The sequence below is a fragment of the Heteronotia binoei genome, chromosome 3, assembly GCF_032191835.1.
Source record: "Heteronotia binoei isolate CCM8104 ecotype False Entrance Well chromosome 3, APGP_CSIRO_Hbin_v1, whole genome shotgun sequence".
NCBI classification, from domain to species: Eukaryota; Metazoa; Chordata; class Lepidosauria; order Squamata; family Gekkonidae; genus Heteronotia; species Heteronotia binoei.
In genome coordinates this window covers 81870773-81892155 of record NC_083225.1, presented here as the reverse complement: position 1 = coordinate 81892155, position 21383 = coordinate 81870773, and the positions used below count along the sequence as shown (strand labels likewise).

The window sequence follows — 21383 nt, the reverse complement described above, 5'->3', positions numbered from 1 at the left end:
CACCCCCTCCAGCCTACAAATAGCAGCTCTCCAGCAGCCCTGGCCCCACTCAATGCACAGCAGCCAAGAAGGTCTGAGCGCCTGCTCCGGCTGCAATGCCACTGAGGATGTTCTCCGCAGCTGAGAACGAAACGTCTGGAAGGAAAACTTTCTCCAGTAGAACACGGCACTTGATCCCGAAAGATTCTACAAACCCTAATGATGTTACCAGCTGTGAAAACCTGAAATCTTTGATAATTTGACTTAGTTACATCATCAGATCCAATATTAATACAGGTGGGATTTTCCCTCTAGAAGGCAGAATGCTTCATTGTCTTTCTTAAAAATCATAACCAAATCCACAGGCCGACCCTGCCACTAGACAAACTAGCCCTCCATATAAAATGCAATTTTAACTTGTTGTGAATAATAAGTATCAAAATACAAAACAAATGATATCAGTACATATCACCGAGTTAAAACCTCATACGTTACTCAATGCTCCTACTGTCCTTATGTGGCTGAAAGAGATGCCTGCATTGCTGATAAGGATAGTACTTACTATGGTGTTCCCGCTATTATGCGTGCTAATTAGGGAAAGCTAGGAATACTTTTGGCACTAATGGATCTGGGAAATTGTACAACACTTATAAGAATGGTCCCTGGAAGAAGGATCTGAGATCCAAAATGGCTTGCAAAGCGGACTGGTTCTCCGTTGGACCACCTATTTTTAACACTGGAATGTTATTTCAGCCACATAAGGACAGTAGGAGCATTGATATTATTCGTTTTGTATTTTGATACTTATAATTCACAAGTTAACATTGCATTTTACACGGAGAGTTTTTTCTTTCTGTTGTGGCTTAGTCTCTCCTCCGTGGTCCCGTTTACATTGTGACTAGACAAACTTGGCCATTGCCTAGGGTGTTGGCCTTCTGGGTGAACCTAATTGGGCACCCCATGTGACTCAGTGACATTATCAGTGTAGGGGGGGCACCTGAAGTTAGCCTTGCCTCGGGTTCCAGACAGTCTAGGGCTGGCCCTGCTCATCCATGCTTTTCCCACTCTTTTCCTGGTGCATTTGCACCTGTTCTTAGCTGCTCTGAACTCTAACCTTTTTCAGTGTCAACAGTACTCTGGGATCCCAGAGTTACTACAAACAGAACAAGCTTTGGCTGGGTTAGGTACAGAGCAAACTCCGAAGCCTGAAACCTGAAGATCAATAGAAACCATGTCAGCATTGTTTTTTATAATATACTGGGTTCTGTGTATAGATGAGGCAAAGTGGTAATGAAACATCAGCTCTTTTGATTACATAGCAAAGCTAAGCATAAGATTCCTGAACTGGGCCCACAGGGCCAACTATATTCACACCCGGGTTCCCGCACAAGCGTTTGATTGGTCCATTCAAAACAGTAGGGGGCCTGTGATTGGAGCAGGGCAGCAGGGTTTGGAATCCTGCTGCCCATTGTTCCCAAGTCCCCAAGCTCTGGCCGTCTGGCTCCAATGAGCCAGGCAGGAACACACATTTAGTTCTCACTTGAGTCTGCATATGTTACAGTTTTGGGTTTGTTTTTTTCAATTTAACAAAAATATTACCAGGCCTGAGATCTAAATTATATTTCTGGAAGCCTCTGAGCCTATAGGTTGTTACATGCATCAGGCTTGCTGGAATCCATAAGTCTAATAAGGCATCCTAACTGCTCATCTGGATGGATTCCATGATCTTCTCACCAAACAAGTCACACAAGGATCAAGTATGTGCTGCTTCCCCTCACTGTGTGAATGCCAGGTGAGACTGCTTCTCACTTGATGAGTGCTGTATAAGGGCCAAGCAGATGCCATCTCCTCCTGTGCTGTGCAAGGGCTGGGGGCATCTCTTCTATTAATGGCCTAGCTCAGTGGTACATCAGACTATGTCTGGCAGTGGATACATGTATTGAATTGATGTTATGTTTCATTAACATAAATGCTGTTTTAATAGAATGATGCATGAAACATAAACAAGATGATTTTTTTAAAAACCCAGCTGTTCTTGATTTTTAATACTTGTATTCCAATTTTAGAGAAAATTAGAAGAACTGAATACTGACTGGAACACAGTAAACCATTTAATATACTTGCTGAAAGGAAAACCAGTTGTGGGACCCACAGGAATTGTGTCTTCTGCTGTTGGTATGTATTTTAAAGGTTCAACGATCCTTTCAAAATGTACAGACAAATGTTAAAATTTTAGGTCCTACAATAGTGATGATTTGGAGAAGGACTGTGGCTCAGCGGTAGAGCATCTGCTTGGTAAGCAGAAGGTCCCACGTTCAATCCCCGGCATCTCCAACTAAAAAGGGTCCAGGAAAATAGGTGTGAAAAACCTCAGCTTGAGACCCTGGAGAGCCACTGCCAGTCTGAAAAGACAATATTGATTTTGATGGACGCAGGGTTTGATTCAGTTTAAGGCAGCTTCATATGTTAATATATTCATGATATAATTCAAAAATGGAAAACTAAATGTTTATCATGTCCATAGCTGTGTCCACAACTAGATAAGCAGACCTACCACCTGCTTCTGTGACCCTTCACTTCCTTGTTACTTAAGTTTGCCAGTGAGGGGCTGGCTGACTGGGTCTGAGAGGTAGTTAATGTGTTCTTAAGAGAGGGGGTGGCTGCTCCAGCCTTGAAACAGGCTGTGGTGCATCCTCTTTTTAAGAAATCTACCTTGAAAATCTCAGTAATTCTTGACCAGTCTCAGATCTTCTAATCTTGAACAAGGTATTTGAACAGATGGTGGTTGGACAACTTCAAGCTTTTCTGGATAAAGCTTTTCTGGGATTAGGCCTAGTTGTGAGACTGAAACAGCCGTGGTTGCCTTGATGGATGACTGGCACCAAAAAATGCACAGAGAGGGTGCAGCAGCTTTTGATATCATTGATGGTGGTCTTCTGGACCACCTATCTGAGCTTTTATTAGGATGTCACCATTCTGTGATGCTGATGGTTCTACCCAAGGGCAGGGCGGGGGGAGGTTTCAGAAGGTGGTGTTGAGGTATTCCTGCTTAGCCTCTTCAACTTTGGCTTATGGGGTCCCACTAGTTTCCATCTTGTTCCCTACATTCTTCAGGATCTACATGAAACTGCAGGATGAGGTCTATTTCCTTTTGTCTGTCCTGAAATCATGTCCCATCTACTTTATTGGGTGCCCTCAAATGCTAGCATTATGGGAGAGGAAGAAAAAAAAAATCTCTATCCACTTTCTCTGTTCCATACATAATTTTATAAACCCCTATTACTGTATTTACTCAAATGTAAGACTAGATTTTGTTCCCCAAATATGCCATTAAATAAAATAGCAGCTGGGCCATCTTACACTTGCATACAAGTTACAGTTATTTTCAGTAATACTTTTTTTTATGCACAGCATTTTACAGGGTTTGTCTTTTATTCAGGATTGTCTTCTTTTTGAGTGAATACAGGATGTTCTCCTCAGTTATCTTTTTTTCTAAAGTGAAAAGTCCTAGACTCTCTGATCATAGGAAAGGTTCTCCTACCCCTTGATCATCTTGCTTGTCCTCTTCTGTACTTTCCCAGTTCTGCAATATCTTTTTTGGGGTATGGTGACTAGAACTCTGCATAGTACTCCAAATACAGCCTCATTATGGTTCTATAAAAAGATATTACAGTACTGACCATGTTATTTTCAGTTCTATTACTAATAATCTCTGACATGGAGTTTGCCTATTTGACCACTGCTGTGTGCTGAATCAAAATTTCCTTTTTCGCTAGTGTGACTCACCTTACATTTGTCTTCATAGAACTTTATTTGCCAAGTTATTGTCCACTCATCCAACAGTATTGGTTCTACACATCAGTGTTAAGAGGCAACATTAGGGGAAGGTCTTGGTCTATATGCCCCATTTGTTGGCTATCAAGGTAGCTGGTTAGTTCCTGTTTGTTGGACTAGATCTGCTTAGCATTACTACAAGTGCTCACACATTGTCTTTGCTAGAGGTATTTTATGCTGCAAACTTAACGAAGGTTATAGTGCCCTCCTGGTGACTGTGTCAACTCTGGCCTTTAGTATTCACTGATTTCTGAAGATTCAGATCTCTAGAATGGTTGCAGCATGGGCAAAAGAGGCTTTCTTCTTTGTGTAAGGTGGGGTCTTCTTATGAAGATTTCAGACCTAACCACCCCTGTATAAAGTTCCCTGTACCACACGGTGATTGTCATGAGCACAGGCAGGGCCAGCGCATGGGAGTAGGCAGGGTTGGTGGCTGCTTAGAGTGCCACCCTGCCTTGGTACGCTGCCTGGTGCCCCCTTACTCCCTCTTGCCCCTGCAGAGCACTCCTCCGAGCCTGCCTCTGAAGAGCGCACTGTTTTAGTGCTGCCCAGAAACTTTTGGGTTGGAAGCAGCTAAGCGGTACCTTTCCATTGCACTGATGAGAGCAATGGGAAGGCGCCGCTAAACCGCTTTTAACCCAAAAGTGTCTGGGCAGTTCTAAAACAGTGCATAATGTCTGTAGGGGAAAGCAGCGTGGCAGTACTCTTGTGTGCCACCTATCACTCCCCGCCCTGTGCAATGACGTCACTAAAAGTGATGTCATTGTGCCATGTGTGCACTTTACACATGTGCATTTATTTTCCCAACAGGGCTTTGGTGGGAGGCGGGGGATGTGGCGCAGGGGTCTGCCTTGAGCGGCAGAACCCCTAGCTCCGGTGCTGAGCACAGGCTTATGGTGTAGTCCTGTAATGGAAGCTAATGACAGACCTTCTTTTCAAATGTTCTTTAATCTTGCAAGAATCAGATATGACCAGTAGGGTTCCCAAATCGGATTCAAGAAATATCTGGGGACTTTGGGGGTGGAGCCAAGAGACTCTGGGGGTGGAATCAGGAGACATTGAGGTGGAGCCAAAAGCAAGGCTGTGAAAAGCATAATTGAACTCCAAAGAGAGTTCTGGTCGTCACATTTAAAGAGACCGCACACCTTTTAAATCCCTTTTCTCTAATCGAAATAATGAAGGATGGGGCACCTTCTTTTGGGGCTCATAGAATTAGACCCCCTGGTTCAATCCTTTTGAAACTTGGAGAGGAAACTTTGGGGAGAGGTACTGGATGCTATGCTGAAAATTTGGTGCCTCTACCTAAAAAAACCAGCCTCCTCAGTGCCCCAAATATCCATGGATCAATTCTCCATTATACATTTACACCCTATAGGAATTGATCTTCATAAGGAATAATGGAGTGCCCAGCAGACATTTCCCTGCCCCCCACCACTTTCTAATGACCCTGAAGGGGGGGAGGGCCTCCAAATTAGGGAATACACTGCCCCCACCTGGAGATTGGCAACCTTAATTACCAGACTCATTGTTGCAGTATATCTTTGTGAAAAAAAAAAATAGAAATATGCACCCAAGGTAGCATCAGCCATCAGGCACCCCTCCTGACAGTCTTTGAGATAGTAACATTCCAGGAGAGAGAATTTTCTAATAAAGGGAGAGACAATAGGAAGACTACAGCATTTTTACAACATGTGTCCTGTTTAACTCAAACCATGTTGGCACAAAACTGATTTAGTAGTTTGATTTAGAGAATTTTCAAGGTCAAGACCCAATTTCAAGAGAAGTTTTATTTTCAGCTTCATTGACATCAGACACAAGCTGAAAGACAAACTCACCTAATAAAAAGACAAAGAATTCAGACTAACATGGCTACTCTTTGGAATTCATCTAATAAAGCTTTCGGATTCAATTTACTTTCTGCATATAGCTTGAGGAATCTCTGGAGGTCATTCACAGCATGTGCTTCAGTACCAACAGGGAGAAATAATGAAAAGAACCTGGATAAAAAGCTGACACTGTGCTTCAAAACTGCATGGATAAGAGCATAATAAGCTAATCCATGTTCTAAATTCTCTGTGTTTTGTGTCTTGATCTCTGACTATACAGTATCATGGATTTGTTGTAACATTTGCTTAGTGAATAAAAACAAAAATCAAATATGAAAGCCAGAATTCTGACTTAAACCAGCAAGAAGTGGGTTGCCACTTCATATTCAATTTAACGTATTGATAGTTGCTCAGATCACTTCTGAATATTTTCTGCAGTACAAAAACATGAGTGGGATATTTGTAGTTTTTTGCTGGTGACACCAACCATTCTTAACTTTACAGCTCTGAACATTTGTAGCCATAATAAAATATTGCATATAAATAGCTCTCCCTTGTAGTATGGAGAAACCTCTCCAAGTTCAGTTTATGGTTTAATGGTTTATTGGATTTATATCCTGCCTTCCCTGGCAAAGCAGTCCCAGGTTCTGTTAATTATGTTAATTGTGGACTTTCCTAAGAAATGGGAGGGGGGAATCTAAATTGTTTCTAAATGGCTGCATTGTGTTCTTTTGGTCCATGTGGCTTTTTTGCCTACCTGACCATGCACCATGAAATTTTTGCCCAGGCATCCTTCAAATAAGGACAGGAGGCAATGAATTAACTAGTTTATTTAAATGGCTGATCTACATCATAATTTATTAAAATATGCTAACATTTTAAGGGATGTCTGTGGTAGCTTTGAGAGCATGTGCAAGACATGGAGCAGTCTTGTAGATAGGGCCATCCCTGTTTTTTTTTTTTCTCTTACAGTCCAAAACGTTACATTTTGTGTCTGGGATTCTGATGCATTTGCTTAATGCCTATTTGTTAGGAGATCTCTCTCTCTCTCCCCCAGAAGAAGAAGAAGAAAACATTGGATTTATATTCCACCCTTCTCTCCAGGGCCAGTTCGCCCACTAGGCAAACTAGGCGGTTGCGTAGGGCGCCAGGAGGGTGGGGGCATCGAATTAGTCTTCCCTCTTCCAGTGCCCTAAGCAAGTGCCTAGTTTGCCTGCCTCCTCCACCCACCACCACTGCCCACCCCTCCTTTCCCTTCCCTTCCCGTCCTTTTGGCTCCCCCTTACGTGATCATAGTGCACAGTGCCTGGGCCGTACCAGCTGCGACGTGACATGTATTTTATCTTTCGGAGAACGCGCTGGAGGAGGCTTGGCTCTCCCTCACTTCCAGTTCCAGAAAGGAGGGGGGAAAGGCCTCCAGCTTGTCCTCAGAAAGATAAGATACACGCCATGTCACGGCCGGTGTGGCCCAGGTGTGGCAAGCTATGATTGTGTGGGGGGGAGGCAAAGGGATGGGAAGGGAAAGAAGGGGCGGGCGGTGGCAGCATGCTCTTATTGTGCAGGGGGGAGGCAATGGGAAGGGAAGGAACGAGCGCCACCGCATGGCATCCTCAGGGGGGTGCAATGGAGTGCGGTGCTGTGTTGCAGTGCTACGGGAGGGGTGGGGGGGCACCTGCCTGAGGCACCATGCATCTTTAGGCCGGTGGTGCTTCTCTCTGAATCAAAATCTCAGAGTGGCTCACAAGCTCCTTTATCTTCCTCCTCCACAACAAACATCCTGTGAGATAGGTAGGGCTGAGAGGGGTCCTACAGAAATGACCCTTTCAAGGACAGCTCCTATGAGAGCTATGATTGACCCAAGGCCATTCCAGCAGCTGCAAGTGAAGGAGTGGGGAATCAAACCCAGTTCTTTCAGATAAGAGTCTGCACACTTAACCACTACACCAAACTGGTCTTCAGCTAGGAGATATGTTCCAATTGCCGATCAAGTTATGAACAACTGCTTTGGGTGTTTCTTGGGCTCTTCAAAAGTCTACCCCCAGTGTTGCCTAGGAATTAATTGAATTGGCACCAGGCTTCTGGAGAATGAGCCACAAAAATATACCAAATGAACCACCATGGAAAAAATGAACTGGTTCAAAATGAACCATGAACTGGCCAGGTTTTTGCTAGAACTACGGTTTATTTTTCGGTTCATGCCCATCCTTAGGGTGATTCCACATTAGCCTTTGCTCCGGCCTCGGTGCTTTGTTTCCCCCCGGGCAGATGTTGGTTTCCACATCTCTTGACCCAGAGCGGCAGTTTGACCCGCCTCTAAAGCAGTGTCCCCCCGCATCTAGGAGATAGTCATTTTGTGAGAAGTTTATTTTTGATGTGGTTTTGGGGCTCGAAATTTATGTGCGGAACTCACGCCAATGCGCTGTCAAACTTCTTGCATCAGTAGAACACACCCACATAACTCCACGCACATGATTCTGTCCAGTTATTTCATCATACTTCCTTAATTTTACTCCCTTTGAAAATTATCCAATATTTTCCTGAAATAAAGTAATTTTTTTAAACAAATCACGTTTTGTGTTACAACACGAAAAATATATAACAATGTAACATGATTTTCTTTTACTGAATACATCCCTTGCTTCCACCCACCCCCATTCTTTATGGTATTCCACGTGATTTTGATAATGTGTCATTGCATTGTGATTACTTTCTTCCCCCCTCCAATTAAAATCACTCCTGACTATTATAATTTTTTTTCAAATAAGATAGTTACAACATACCTAAATAAATAGTAATGTTACACGAACTACTTTAAAGATGTGCGATTGCTACCTTTATCGATCTCACCCCCCCCCCCCAATGGCCTCAAATGGGAACAGGAATTTGATTATGTTTATAGGTTTATATTTTTGATAAGTTGGGAAAAGTTTGTCCCTTAACTCTTCTGCATTAATCTCCCCCCCACACATACACACACATACCTTCATGCATCTGTTTGTAATTTGTTATAGCTTTTAATGGAAAACTGTGTGTTTAACATTCAGCGTGTGGATAAAAATGGTGGATCACTGACTCAGATTTCCCGGGGCTTAGATAACCTGCCAATGGCAAGGCGAAAGGAAAACACGTGACTTTGCCCATATTACGCCTCTGGCATTACGTTGTAACGCAAACAAAGATGATCGTGTTGTAATGCAAACACGCATGCATGTTAAAAAAAGGGGGGGGGAATTGAGGGAGGGGGAAATTGCTAGGATTGTGGGGGAAACTCTGGGAGCAGCAGTAATGCAGAATCAGAACACACGGAACAGATTGGGAATTGAATCAGGGAGAAATCCTCTAGTGTGGAATCGGGAAATCACACCCGCATGGAACAACCCCAGAGCGAAAGGGAGGCAAATGCCAAATGCGGAATCAATCTTAGTTGACATAGATCCTGAAAAATAGTGAATTAGCAAAGAAGGCATTACATATAATACCTAAAATTAGAGAGACCGAGGGATTCAGGGCACTTTCACACATACTAAATAATGCACTTTCAATCTATGTCCAATGCCCTTTGAAATTGGATTTTACTGCATGAAATGGCAAAATCCACTTGCAAGGAGTTGCTGAAGTGTATCTGAAGTATGTGTGTACACATACCTGCTTATGGACGACCGGCCGGACTGCGCCTCACAAAATTTGGACCGGGCACTACAGGCTGTGGCTGGGTAGCTCAAGCAGAGCGGGCTGAGGCTAAATCCGGCGAAGACAGAGGTCCTTTGCTTGGGCCGTCGAGGTCCGGGAAGGGAAATACCCCTTCCGGTTTTTGACGGTGCGCCGCTGATCGCGACGCATAGAGTCAGGAGCCTGGGGGTACTTCTGGAGCCTTCCTTAACAATGGAGGCCCAGATAGCAGCCACTGCCAAGTCCGCATTCTTCCATCTTAGGCGGGCAAGGCAGCTGGCTCCCTTCCTGGAGCACGACGATCTAGCAACGGTGATCCATGCTACAGTCACCTCGAGGTTGGACTACTGCAATGCCCTCTACATGGGGCTGCCCCTGTGCCAAACCCGGAAATTGCAGCTGGTGCAGAACGCCGCCGCCCGGTTGTTATTGGGGCTCCCAAGGTGGGAGCACATTCAGCCGGGACTTCGGGCTCTGCACTGGCTGCCAATATTCTACCGAGTTCAGTACAAGGTGCTGGTTATTACCTTTAAAGCCCTATATGGCCTAGGACCTGCCTACCTGAGGGACCGTCTCTTCCCACACGTTCCCCAGCGAGCACTGAGATCGGGAACTCAAAACCTCCTGGTTGTCCCCAGGCCAAAAGAAGCCCGTTTGAAAGCTACAAGGGACAGGGCCTTCTCCGTAATGGCTCCATCTTGGTGGAACCAGCTGCCGGAAGAGGTAAGGGCCCTGCGGGACCTCACCCAATTCTGCAGGGCCTGTAAGACAGCCCTCTTCCGGCTGGCCCACAACCAACTGGCATAGAGTATTGAACACTGAACACTGAACATCGAATTTGAATTGAGCGTAGCTTAAGACCGCTGAATGATTTTAATGTTTTACATATATAACAAATGTTTAGATTTTTAACTATAAATTATGTAATGTTAATTTTAATGCTTAATTTTATATCTTATGTTAGTTTTTACATGTTGTAAGCCGCCCTGAGCCACCTAGTGGGAAGGGCGGGATATAAATCTCAGATAAATAAATAAAAATACAAAAATGAAAGCTTATATTTTTTATAAAACTTTGTTGGTCTTAAAAGATGCTACTGGACTCTAACTTCGTTCTGAAGTGGATTGAAACTTCATTATTTAGCATGTGTGAAAGTGCCTGGTAACATTTCACCTTTGAGTTCTAGCTCACATATGACCATGACATTTAGAAATAAGAAATTATTGTCTATTGGGTCACAAAAGAGAGCATAACATACTAGAAAACCCAGTGTAGCTTTCTTTAAGTCCTCTGCACAGCATTATGTATGAAAGTGCATAAAGAGCATGGGCACATTGGCCTGTCTACACTAACACGCAATTACTGGGTCATGACTGCAGACTAGTAGGTTCCTTCCAAATGATCAGAAATAGTTTTTTTTAAAAAAAGAAACAAAAACATTTCCTACTAATGCACACTTCATATTCATGAGCCAGAAATCACATGTGAGGGGGGGGGGGCAGGACCACAAAGTCATATTCACTCTCACTTTTACGTATGTTAATCTCAGGGATAGGCTCTTCTGTTGTCTCTTCTTTATTTATTTATTATTTATATTTATACCCTGCCCTCTCCAGTTGGGCTCAGGGTGACTGTGTTTCCAGAGAAAATGGCACAAAGTTGGATCCAAATCATGTGGTTGGATTTAAAGACATCATTCCATCCTGGATAGTGGTCTCCATTCAGAGAGTTGAGGACTCCTTCTGTGAATGGAAGGGTACTCCAAATTGCACATAACATTTGAAAAATGGACTTTTTAAAATAAATCTTCTAATTGGAGCCTTAATTATCATATCCTTCAACTATTTTTCAACTTCTTAATTTTTGATAAATAATTGTTGACATTAAATGTTTTCACCTGCCTTTATGTTCTGACCACATAATTTGTGAAAATAAAATCAACAGTCCAATATGATGCATTTAGGGAATTTGAATACCACAATAAACCATATGTCGACCCAACTAAATTCTTATGCTCCGTTGGACAACATCATCATCAAAAACCAGAGTGACTTTTCAGTTTTTTGTTAGATGAAGACCACAGATTTATACCCCGCCCTTCTCTCTGAATCAGTCTCAGAGTGGCATACAATCTCCATTATCTCCTTCCCCCACAACAGACACACTGTGAGGTGGGTGGGGCTGAGAGAGCTCTCACAGCAGCTGCCCTTTCAAAGACCACTCCTGCAAAAGCTATGGTAACCCAAGGCCATTCCAGCAGCTGTAACTGAAGGAGTGGGGAATCAAACCCAGTTCTCTCAGATAAGAGTCCGCACACTTAACCACTGCACCAAACCGGCTCTCCCATTGATCTTCTGAAAAATGGTCTCCCGTCATATATCATAGGTGACTGAAATTTGAGGCAATTTATTTTTCATTATGATTTTATTATAGCTATAATTCCATGCAGATCAAACTTTATTAATGTTGCCTCAAAATAAAGAGAGAAATGACAACATACTGTATTTATCAATGTAGGTCTCCCAGTCTGTACGAGAGGTACAACCAAAGGTTGATTACAAATTTGTGGACATCACAAATAGAGCAACCAAATTGACTTGTATTAAATAATTTCTTCAATTATTTCTGCAACATTTTATCTTTGAAACTTTTTCCATTAGCATTTTACAATTAATATGAATAACATATTTGAGATAACTTGGCTATTATTCCTCTTGTAGAACTTTCAGCTATTGAAATCAAGATTATGCCTTTTAAAGTTCACATACATTTTATGTATTCAGAAGCACACTTCCAAGTTGCACTGTGTAAGAGTGGAGTGAGAATATCCCCACATGAGGAAATTTATTTCTTCTCTCTCTGAACAATAGACTGAGTTCTGGACAAGGCTATTTTTTTTCCTTCCCAGCACCCCTTAATTCACACAGGATCATATCTGGCAGAATGATTTCTACTGAGACACCTGATTCTGTGCAAAGGTGAACTGTCGTGAAAGAGCACTTATGCCATTAGCAGTTCTAAGAACCACTAAACCAAAATTGCTAAGAAGACAGGAAAAAAAAGAGAGTATTAACTCTTTGCAAAATGTCCATAGTGCTTTTTTTCCTGTTCAAAGCTTTTGATATATGTGCAGAATTTGTCCTTGAATTTTTGAAGCTTCTACCATAGTTTGACTCCTGGGATTGACGTTTATAGTAGTGGAAGCACAAACTCACTTGTGTTTCCTAGGCATGTGTTATTGTATAATCCAGTATATTTCAATTACTTTCTTATTCTAAAATATTAGTGGAAATTGTTCTTTTGTTTACATTTTTCATCATATAATACATTTGTTTCTTTCCTAACTGATTTAAAATATATGAGTAAGAACTAATTTTCTATAAAAAATATTATTGCATAATGCCCAAGGTAGGGAAAAAAAATCAGATTTCCATTAGAGAATTTTTGATAATAAAAGAAATTTCAAATAATGGTCCAGTCTAGATCGAGAGGTAGGATAAAAATTGAGTAAATAATAGAATTATTGTTCTGTGATGTGAATTGATTATACAGAGGAAATGGGAAAGTATATTGTATAAATGGTATATAGTGGGGTAGAATTTTGTTCATTCTGCTCCTTTATAGCTGTGAATTAAACAGGATGTGTTGCTTAGCAGTGTGTACAAATACCTTTCATATTTTCCACCTCCCATCTCCTCCTTCCTGTATAGGCCATGTATGCAAGAAGACAGCATGGCTAGTTTAACTAGGATCTGCTGCTGTAAAAACAAATTAATTTTGACATCTAACATAACATTATAGCTTGTATGGTGGTATACCCCCTCCCCTAGAAACATTTTATATTTAATAATTTACTCAGCTGTTTTTTTAATTCACTCTGATTGCAGCTCTTACCTTTAACTGGTGAGTCTTCCAGGCCTTTTTTGTATCAGGGATTGTTCTCTGTGGAGTTAATATTGTTGTGCTACCCCTATTACTATGTACAGGTATTTGACAATGAAGTTGGATGATAAATTTACATAGGGAAATTAGCTTTTACAAAATGAAATCTAGCACAAGCATATTCTAAATCTCCTAAATAACATGTTTATCAGATTCTCCATATTAGTCACAGTGCAATAGAATGGAAGGCTCTAAATTTTACCCTAATGAACAAGTAGAGTTCTTCTTACTGACCTAATTTAAATCAGTCCTGTACACCTGTAGCTTTTATGCTATAGCTAAATGTCTTTCAGATGTTTCTCTGTGTAAAAAAGAAAGGTTAATAGATTTATGTTACCCATAAGAGAAGTGTTTTAGGCCCCATAATAGTTTTTAATATATCTAGATAAAGTTGAAAAACTATTCATATAAAATTTGATTTTGGCTAATTCCGCATATAAAAATATTAAGGAATTCCTCATCTTTTATTTGTTTTATGTAAATCAAGACACTGGTGGACAATCATTTACAATTAACAAGGGAGATTCATACTTGCTACTGTTGTTAGATCAGTCAGCAGTCTTTGACAAAGTGAATTATTCCATTCTCATCATCTTTCCTTTGGAATGTCAAGGCATTATAGAACTAATCTTAGAGTGATCTTAATTTTTTCTGTGTGAACACAAATAACTTCTTTTGGTGGTCAAGGTGATTGATGGTACATTTTATCATATGTGGTAGTCTTGTAAAAAAACTAGTAAATATTGGAAAGAAATACTTCTGAAATTCCGAAAATCTTGAATATAAAATTTGCCATGTTACCAGAGACTATGCTATTGGGAATTTTATCCATGAATGTTGAAAGAGCAAACACGAATTGATATATGTTAACGGTGGCACAAGTAGTATTTGCAACCTAATGGGAAACTGAGACTTGCCCAAATCTTGTGGACTGGAAAGACAAGATGGAAGAATATTCTGTCATGGTAAAACTGATGGATCATATAAATAAAAGAAGCAATGAATCTGAGAATACATGGAGTGCCTTTTATACTTATTATGGATAGAGCTGTAAAAGTGATACAGTGTTACAACGAGAACATAAGAGAACTCATGTTGGATCAGGCCAATGGCCCATCCAGTCCAACACTCTTTGTCACACAGCGGCCAAAAAATCCACGTGCCATCAGGAGGTTCATCAGTGGGACCAGGATGCTAGATGTCCTCACAATGTTGCCCCTCCCAGGCACCAAGAATACAGAGCATCACTTGTCCCAGACAGAGAGTTCCAGCAATACACTGTGGCTAATAGCCACTGATGGACCTCTGCTCCATATATTTATCCAATCCTCGTTTGAAGCTGGCTATGCCTTTAGCCGCCACCACTTCCTGTGGCAGTGAATTCCACGTGTTAATCACCTGTTGGGTAAATAAGTACTTCCTTTTATCCATTCTAACCCGACTGCTCAGCAATTTCATTGAGCGCCCATGAGTTCTTGTATTATGAGAAAGGGAGAAAAGTACTTCTTTCTCTGCCTTCTCTATCCCGTGCATAATATTGTAAACATCTATCATGTCACCCCTCAGTTGACGTTTCTCCAAGAGCCCCAAATGTTTAAACTTTTCTTCATAGGGAAAGTGTTCCAACCCTTTAATCATGCTAGTTGCCCTCTTCTGCAATTTTTCCAATGCTATAATATCTTTTTTGAGGTGCGATGACCAGAATTGTATACAGTACTCCAAATGAGGCCGCACCATTGATTTATACAGGGGCGTTATGATACTGGCTGATTTAATTATCCCTTTGATTATTTAGTTAACTGATGCTTATCAGTTTTTCACAATTATATAGTTAAACTGTGAATGTATGATTATTCTCAGTTGTTATATGGAATTTTATATATTTGTTGTTTCCCCATTACTACAAACAATTTTAAATGGCTATGCGATTATTTCAAATTTACGTAAAATATTGAGAGAATTTGCTTATATAGCCTTCTTTGTAATTTCTATTTTTAAACTGGGAATTGTGAAAACATACTATATGGAAATAGTGTTATCGATAATGTTACAATATTATAATTATTTATTTAGATTTTATTATCCATTTTTAATATTTGTTTTTAAAAGGCTGCTTTGGAGGATTATACCCTGCTGAGAAGGATTATTCTCTGCTACAGCATTATACCCCACTGAGGTTTCTTCTCTCCCTAAACATCATCTTCCCAAGCATCCACCCCTAAATTGCCAGGGATGTTTAAACCTAGAGCTGGCAACCCTAAGGGAAACTGTCCTCTATTGTAGGGAAATCTTTTTTGATCTCAGTGTCCCACCTGGAAGTTGGCAGCTCTAGAAGGAAAGAACAAAACAGGAAAAGATGAAAGGCTCATGGGGTTTTCAGGAAAGAGAAAGAAGCAATAGAGCAAAAGTGGGGGGAGGGGGAGGATTAAATGCCTCACATAATTCCTTGTTGTTTCCTCTTGTCTATACCATTTTACAATTAATTATTGCTGTCATCATACATTATTTCCTAGGTAGTGAGAGAACTAGCATTTTCTTGAGAAAGTGTCCAGCAACAATTATAATGAGTCTTATAGATTTACTAATATGATGATGATACCTATAATATAATGACTTGTGAATGTTTTCCTTCAAATTATCATTTTGGGAAGATACATATAAGATTGGTCAGAAATCCCTGTGATACTCCATAGTTTCTGACACTAAAGTGCCAAGACCAGGTTTGCCTTAAGGGAGTGTAGCAGATCTGTAAACTGTTTATGGCTTCAAATGTCATTGATATTTGCATAGTTTGAAAATTCGCTCAGTTTTGTGCTCTGTTCATTTAAAGAATACATACAGAAGAAGAAGACTGCAGATTTATACCCCACCCTTCTCTCTGAATGAGAGACATAGAGCAGCTTACTCTCCTATATCTCCTATATCTTCTCCCCCCACAACAGATACCCTGTGAGGTGGGTGGGGAAGAGAGGGCTCTCACAGCAGCTGCCCTTTTAAGGACAACTCCTGTGATAGCTATGGCTAACCCAAGGCCATTCTAACAGCTGTAAGTGGAGGAGTGGGGAATCAAACCCGGTTCTCCCAGATCATAGTCCACACACTTAACCACTACACCAAACTGGCTCTCTGTCATTTGTATTTAAATATAATTGTAGGATAGATTTCAATTTAAAAGTACCCAGCATTCTGGTTGTTAAATTATTTGCTCAGATTTTATCTATGCACTTATAGTGTACATAAAATAAGTTGTCCATGTAGTTCATATAAAATATTTACAGAGAAAGTTCATCTGTATAAGTTTATGAATATAGCTGTTTTATCTAAATTAATTCATGAGACAAATTGCTGAAGAAATTTCCTAGCCGCTGTAGTTTGAAGTGTGTGAGTAGAAAAGAATTAGTACAAGAATCTGGAAACCTTCATTTCAGAAAAGCTTTTGATTTGTTTAGAATAAACAAGATACAGAAGTGTCTGTAGGCAGGAGTTAAATGTAATCACTCTTAAGGCACAGTAGCATTAAAACACACACACACACACAAACTTGCTTATATATAGGTAAGGTATCTTTCAAATAAGTTGTCTGCTCTTTTTCTCTGCAATGTCTTAGAATCATCGTCATGATTTTTTTTCATTATTCAAGATTCCAGATAAAACTGAATCACTGCTAGCTTAAACCTATCCAGTTCCTCTTGTTGCTTACTCCTTGACATCCAGGTATAAAACCTCATTATTACTTATAAGACTTCATTCAAAACAATATGACCTCTATCTTTTAAGGGGTTAATGTGGTGGTATAATAAGATGAGATGACATTTTGGAATTGCTACCAGCAATTGTGACTGATGTGTGAAATTAAAAAAGAGAGAAAAAAATCTCTTTTGTAGAAAAGGAATGACAATAATTCTGCTCACAATCTTGTCTCTTTTTCTTTCACTGAATGTACGGGAATGAAAATTCTCTACAGGTAATTCATCTTGGGCAAAATATAAAATAACAAGCTCCTCAAGAATATACAATAAAATTCCCTACTTTGAAAGGCTGTGCTCATGCCCTTTAAGCAAGGTTAAATCTGTAGAGCATATGTTTTTCAGTTGCCCATACTACAGGGAGGCTCGTTTTAGAATTATTACTCCATTAGTTGATAGGATACCTGGTTATATTAACACAAACAAAGTAAGACTTCATTGGTTCTTATCAGATAAGAATCCAGAGATTACATATTCAGTTGCTGAGTTTTGTGCATTAATTCTTAGACTGCAGGAATTGCATTTTGAAAGTTCTTAAATTTAGATCTCTGTTTTTGTATACTATGTCTGTTTTTACTTTTCCATATTATGTTTATACTGTATCCTGATCTTGAGACTATAATAAACTATGATGGTGATGTTGTCTTATTATATTTAATGCTGAAATTTAGAAACCTCTGAAAATTTAAGGATTAAAAAGAAGCATTTCCAAACAACCTATTTTATTTATTTGCTGACATAAATCCAACTCATTTGCATAACGTTTAAGAGAATAGAAGATCCAGCCCAATAACCATAGACAATTAGTGTCATAGTTAATATGTTTTATCTAAAATATTTATTCAAATTTAAGCCATAGTTTTAAAGAAGACTTCTGTAGTTATATTTATATCATTATATATAATTCCCTATGGTGCTGACCAAATGATGCTCTCCCATTCACTACTGGGTGCATTCCATGTACTTGACAAATAATTGGCCCATCATGACTCACTCAGTGTCTCTAGGCTCCTATTGGCTGACTCCCCTGCCCCCTCCTACTTCAGGCCCAGAAATATTGAACAAACCACAAAAACAAACCGGGTTTGATTTCCCACTCCTCCACTTGCAGCTGCTGGAATGGCCTTGGGTCAGCTATAGTTCTCGTAGGAGTTGTCCTTGAAAGGGCAGCTGCTGTAAGAGCTCTCTTAGCCCCACCTACCTTACAGGGTGTCTGTTGTGAGGGGGGAAAGTAAAAGGAGATTGTGACCACTCAGAGACTCTGAGATTCAGAATATAGGGCAGGATATAAATCCAATTTCTTCTTCTTCATTATAAATTTATATCCAATTACATCCTATGTGTGTCAAAAAGTGGAACTATTTGAACATGCAACTTTTATTTTAAAATGTCTTGTTCTTGTGTTTACCATGATCCCAGCTATGCTACAAACTTTGGCACTTCAAAAGGAAATTGTGACCACACAGAAACTATGAGATTCAGAGTATAGGGTGGGATATAAATCCAATATCATTATCTTCTTCTTCTTACCTCAGAGACAGACACATCTCCAACTCTTCTCTGTGTCCTCTCTGTCAACTGGCCTCATAAAAAGTGTCACCAGCAACAGACCTCTGCTTTCCCCCATCACAGCCCACACAGATGACCTTCAAGCACACACAACCTCCAAAGGTCGGAGAAATAGCCAGGGAACTGCTGCCACTGTAATAAGAACATAAGAACATAAGAGAAGCCATGTTAGATCAGGCCAATGGCCCATCCAGTCCAACATTCTGTGTCACACAGCGGCCAAATATATATATATATATATACACACACACACACTGTGGCTAATAGCCACTGATGGACCTCTGCTCCATATTTTTATCTAACCCCTTCTTGAAGGTGGCTATGCTTGTGGACGCCACCACCTCCTGTGGCAGTGAATTCCACATGTTAATCACCCTTTGGGTGAAGAAGTACTTCCTTTTATCCGTTTTAACCTGTCTGCTCAGCAATTTCATCGAATGCCCACGAGTTCTTGTATTGTGAGAAAGGGAGAAAAGTACTTCTTTCTCTACTTTCTCCATCCCATGCATTATCTTGTAAACTTCTATCATGTCACCCCTCAGTCGACGTTTCTCCAAGCTAAAGAGCCCTAAGCGTTTCAACCTTTCTTCATAGGGAAGGTGTTCCAGCCCTTTAATCATTTTAGTTGCCCTTTTCTGAACTTTCTCCAATGCTATAATATCCTTTTTGAGGTGCGGCGACCAGAACTGCACACAGTGCTCCAAATGAGACCGCACCATCGATTTATACAGAGGCATTATGATACTGGCTGATTTGTTTTCAATTCCCTTCCTAATAATTCCCAGCATGGCGTTGGCCTTTTTTATTGCAAACGCACACTGTCTTGACATTTTCAGTGAATTATCTACCATGACCCCAAGATCTCTCTCTTGGTCTGTCTCTGCCAGTTCACACCCCATCAACTTGTATTTGTAGCTGGGATTCTTGGCCCCAATGTGCATTACTTTGCACTTGGCCACATTGAACCGCATCTGTGTCATGGGTGCTGGGGACCCTGCAGAGGAAGACGAGTCTGCCAAGGAAACTGTACCCCTGCCACCTGCACCAGTCCCCCTGCCTCCTGCTGAAGAAGATCCCAGCCCCCCTGCCTCACCCTCTCGGGTGGCTCGTGTGCGTGACCGCCTCCGTCAGGACCTCAGGGATCGGAGGAGGGCGGCACGCTCACAAGCAAGACGCTCCCTGAGTCCTGAGTTTTGAGAGGATTCTGGCCCTCCTATGAGCAAGGATGCTTGAGTTGTAACAGGATCCTGGCTGCCTCCCAGAGCCAGCAATTAGTCCAAATGGGCAACAGCCAGCAGAGGGCTATATAGCTGTGGGCTTTGGGAGGAGGCTTTGTGGAAGCAACTAGTCATCTCCCTGACGGTCTAGCATCCACTCCGGCTTGACTTTGGTTCCTGACTCCCTGACTTTGGCTTTTGACTTTTGGACTCCCTGACCTCGGCTTCTGGACCTCGGACCTGCGATACTTGCACAGCGATTTGGATTTGGCACCTCGGACACTCCTGCTTGCTGGCTACAGACCTCGGCCTGCCTCTGGACTTTGCCTGACCCGGCCCCAGCCGTGACAGATTGCTTCCACCGACAAACACCCACTCCACAGGATGGAGGCTGAAGCAAGTGAAACCACCGAACTACTGGCTGCGCTCCAAGCCCAGGTACAGCAGCTAACACAGGCAGTAGTGCACTTGCAGCAACAACCTGCGGCCAGTGCTCCAGCCAAGTGCCCAGTTCCCCCACCTGACAGATTTGGGGGTGCCGTGGAAGAATTTCCTGCTTTCCTGGCACAGTGTCAGCTGTACTTTGAACTAAGAGCACGGGACTTCCCCAATGACAAGACGAAGGTGTGTTTTATCATTAGTCTGTTAAAGGGGCAGGCGGCCAAGTGGGCCACACCCCTACTGGTTGGGTCCTCTCCCCTACTGACTGATTACCAGGGGTTTGAGGCCCACCTGTCTGCTGCCTTCTCCAACCCAGTCCAAGCAGCCACAGCCAACCGGAAAATCAGGGCCCTGAAACAAGGCCAGTCCTCGGTGGCTCAGTATGCCACTGAATTCAAGCTCCTGGCCCAAGACTTGGCGTGGAATGAGGCTGCTCAGATGGACCAGTTTACCGAGGGGTTGGCAGAGGAAGTCCTGGACGAACTAGCCAGGGTGGAGTGGCCCCCCACGCTCCAGGAACTTATCACCCTCTGCCTCCGCATCGATGGCCGCCTGGAAAGTCGCCGCCAAGCCAAGACCAGAGGGCGCCAGCTCCCTGCGCCATGCCACTTGGCTCCTCTCCCATCCCCAGCTAGTATCAGAGACGAGGGTGAGCCTATGCAGCTTGGAGCTGCTCGACCCCGCCTGACTCCAGAAGAGAAGGCCAGACGCCGCACGCAGAACCTGTGCCTCTACTGCGGCACGGCAGGCCACTATGCTTCTGGCTGCCCTGCTAAACATCGGATACCCAGACCTACATTGCCACCGCCGCCAAAAGGCCAGCCCCAGGCGTAAGTGGACCCTCCAGCCTGGGGCGACTAGCTGGGTCCTCCGAACAACAGGCTGATACCCCGGGCCCGTTCCTGCTACCAGTCAAACTCCGTCTGCCTGATGGACGCTGGCTGTTCGTGTATGCCATGCTGGACTCGGGAGCGGCCCACTGTTTCGTAGATGCCGCCTTTGTAAAGCAGCACCAGATTCCAGTGCAGCCAAAAGAGACTCCAACACTGGTGGAGGCTATTGACGGGCGCCTCCTCCGTTCTGGCCCCGTCACCCAGGAGACCTGTCCCATCACCTTCCACGTCCAGCAGCACCAAGAACAGCTGCAGTTTGATGTCGCC

The 21383-nt window shown here is 42.2% G+C and overlaps 1 protein-coding gene across 3 annotated transcripts in view; it reads left to right on the top strand.

Moving 5' to 3' along the window:
• Positions 1–21383, top strand: part of DMD (dystrophin) — a 1885017-nt gene that overhangs the window by 1292174 nt on the left and 571460 nt on the right. For all 3 annotated transcript variants that reach the window (XM_060234097.1, XM_060234096.1, XM_060234099.1), the window contains one exon: positions 2046–2154. In XM_060234097.1, coding sequence (XP_060090080.1) covers positions 2046–2154 — 109 coding nt within the window. The remainder of the gene's footprint in view (positions 1–2045; positions 2155–21383) is intronic.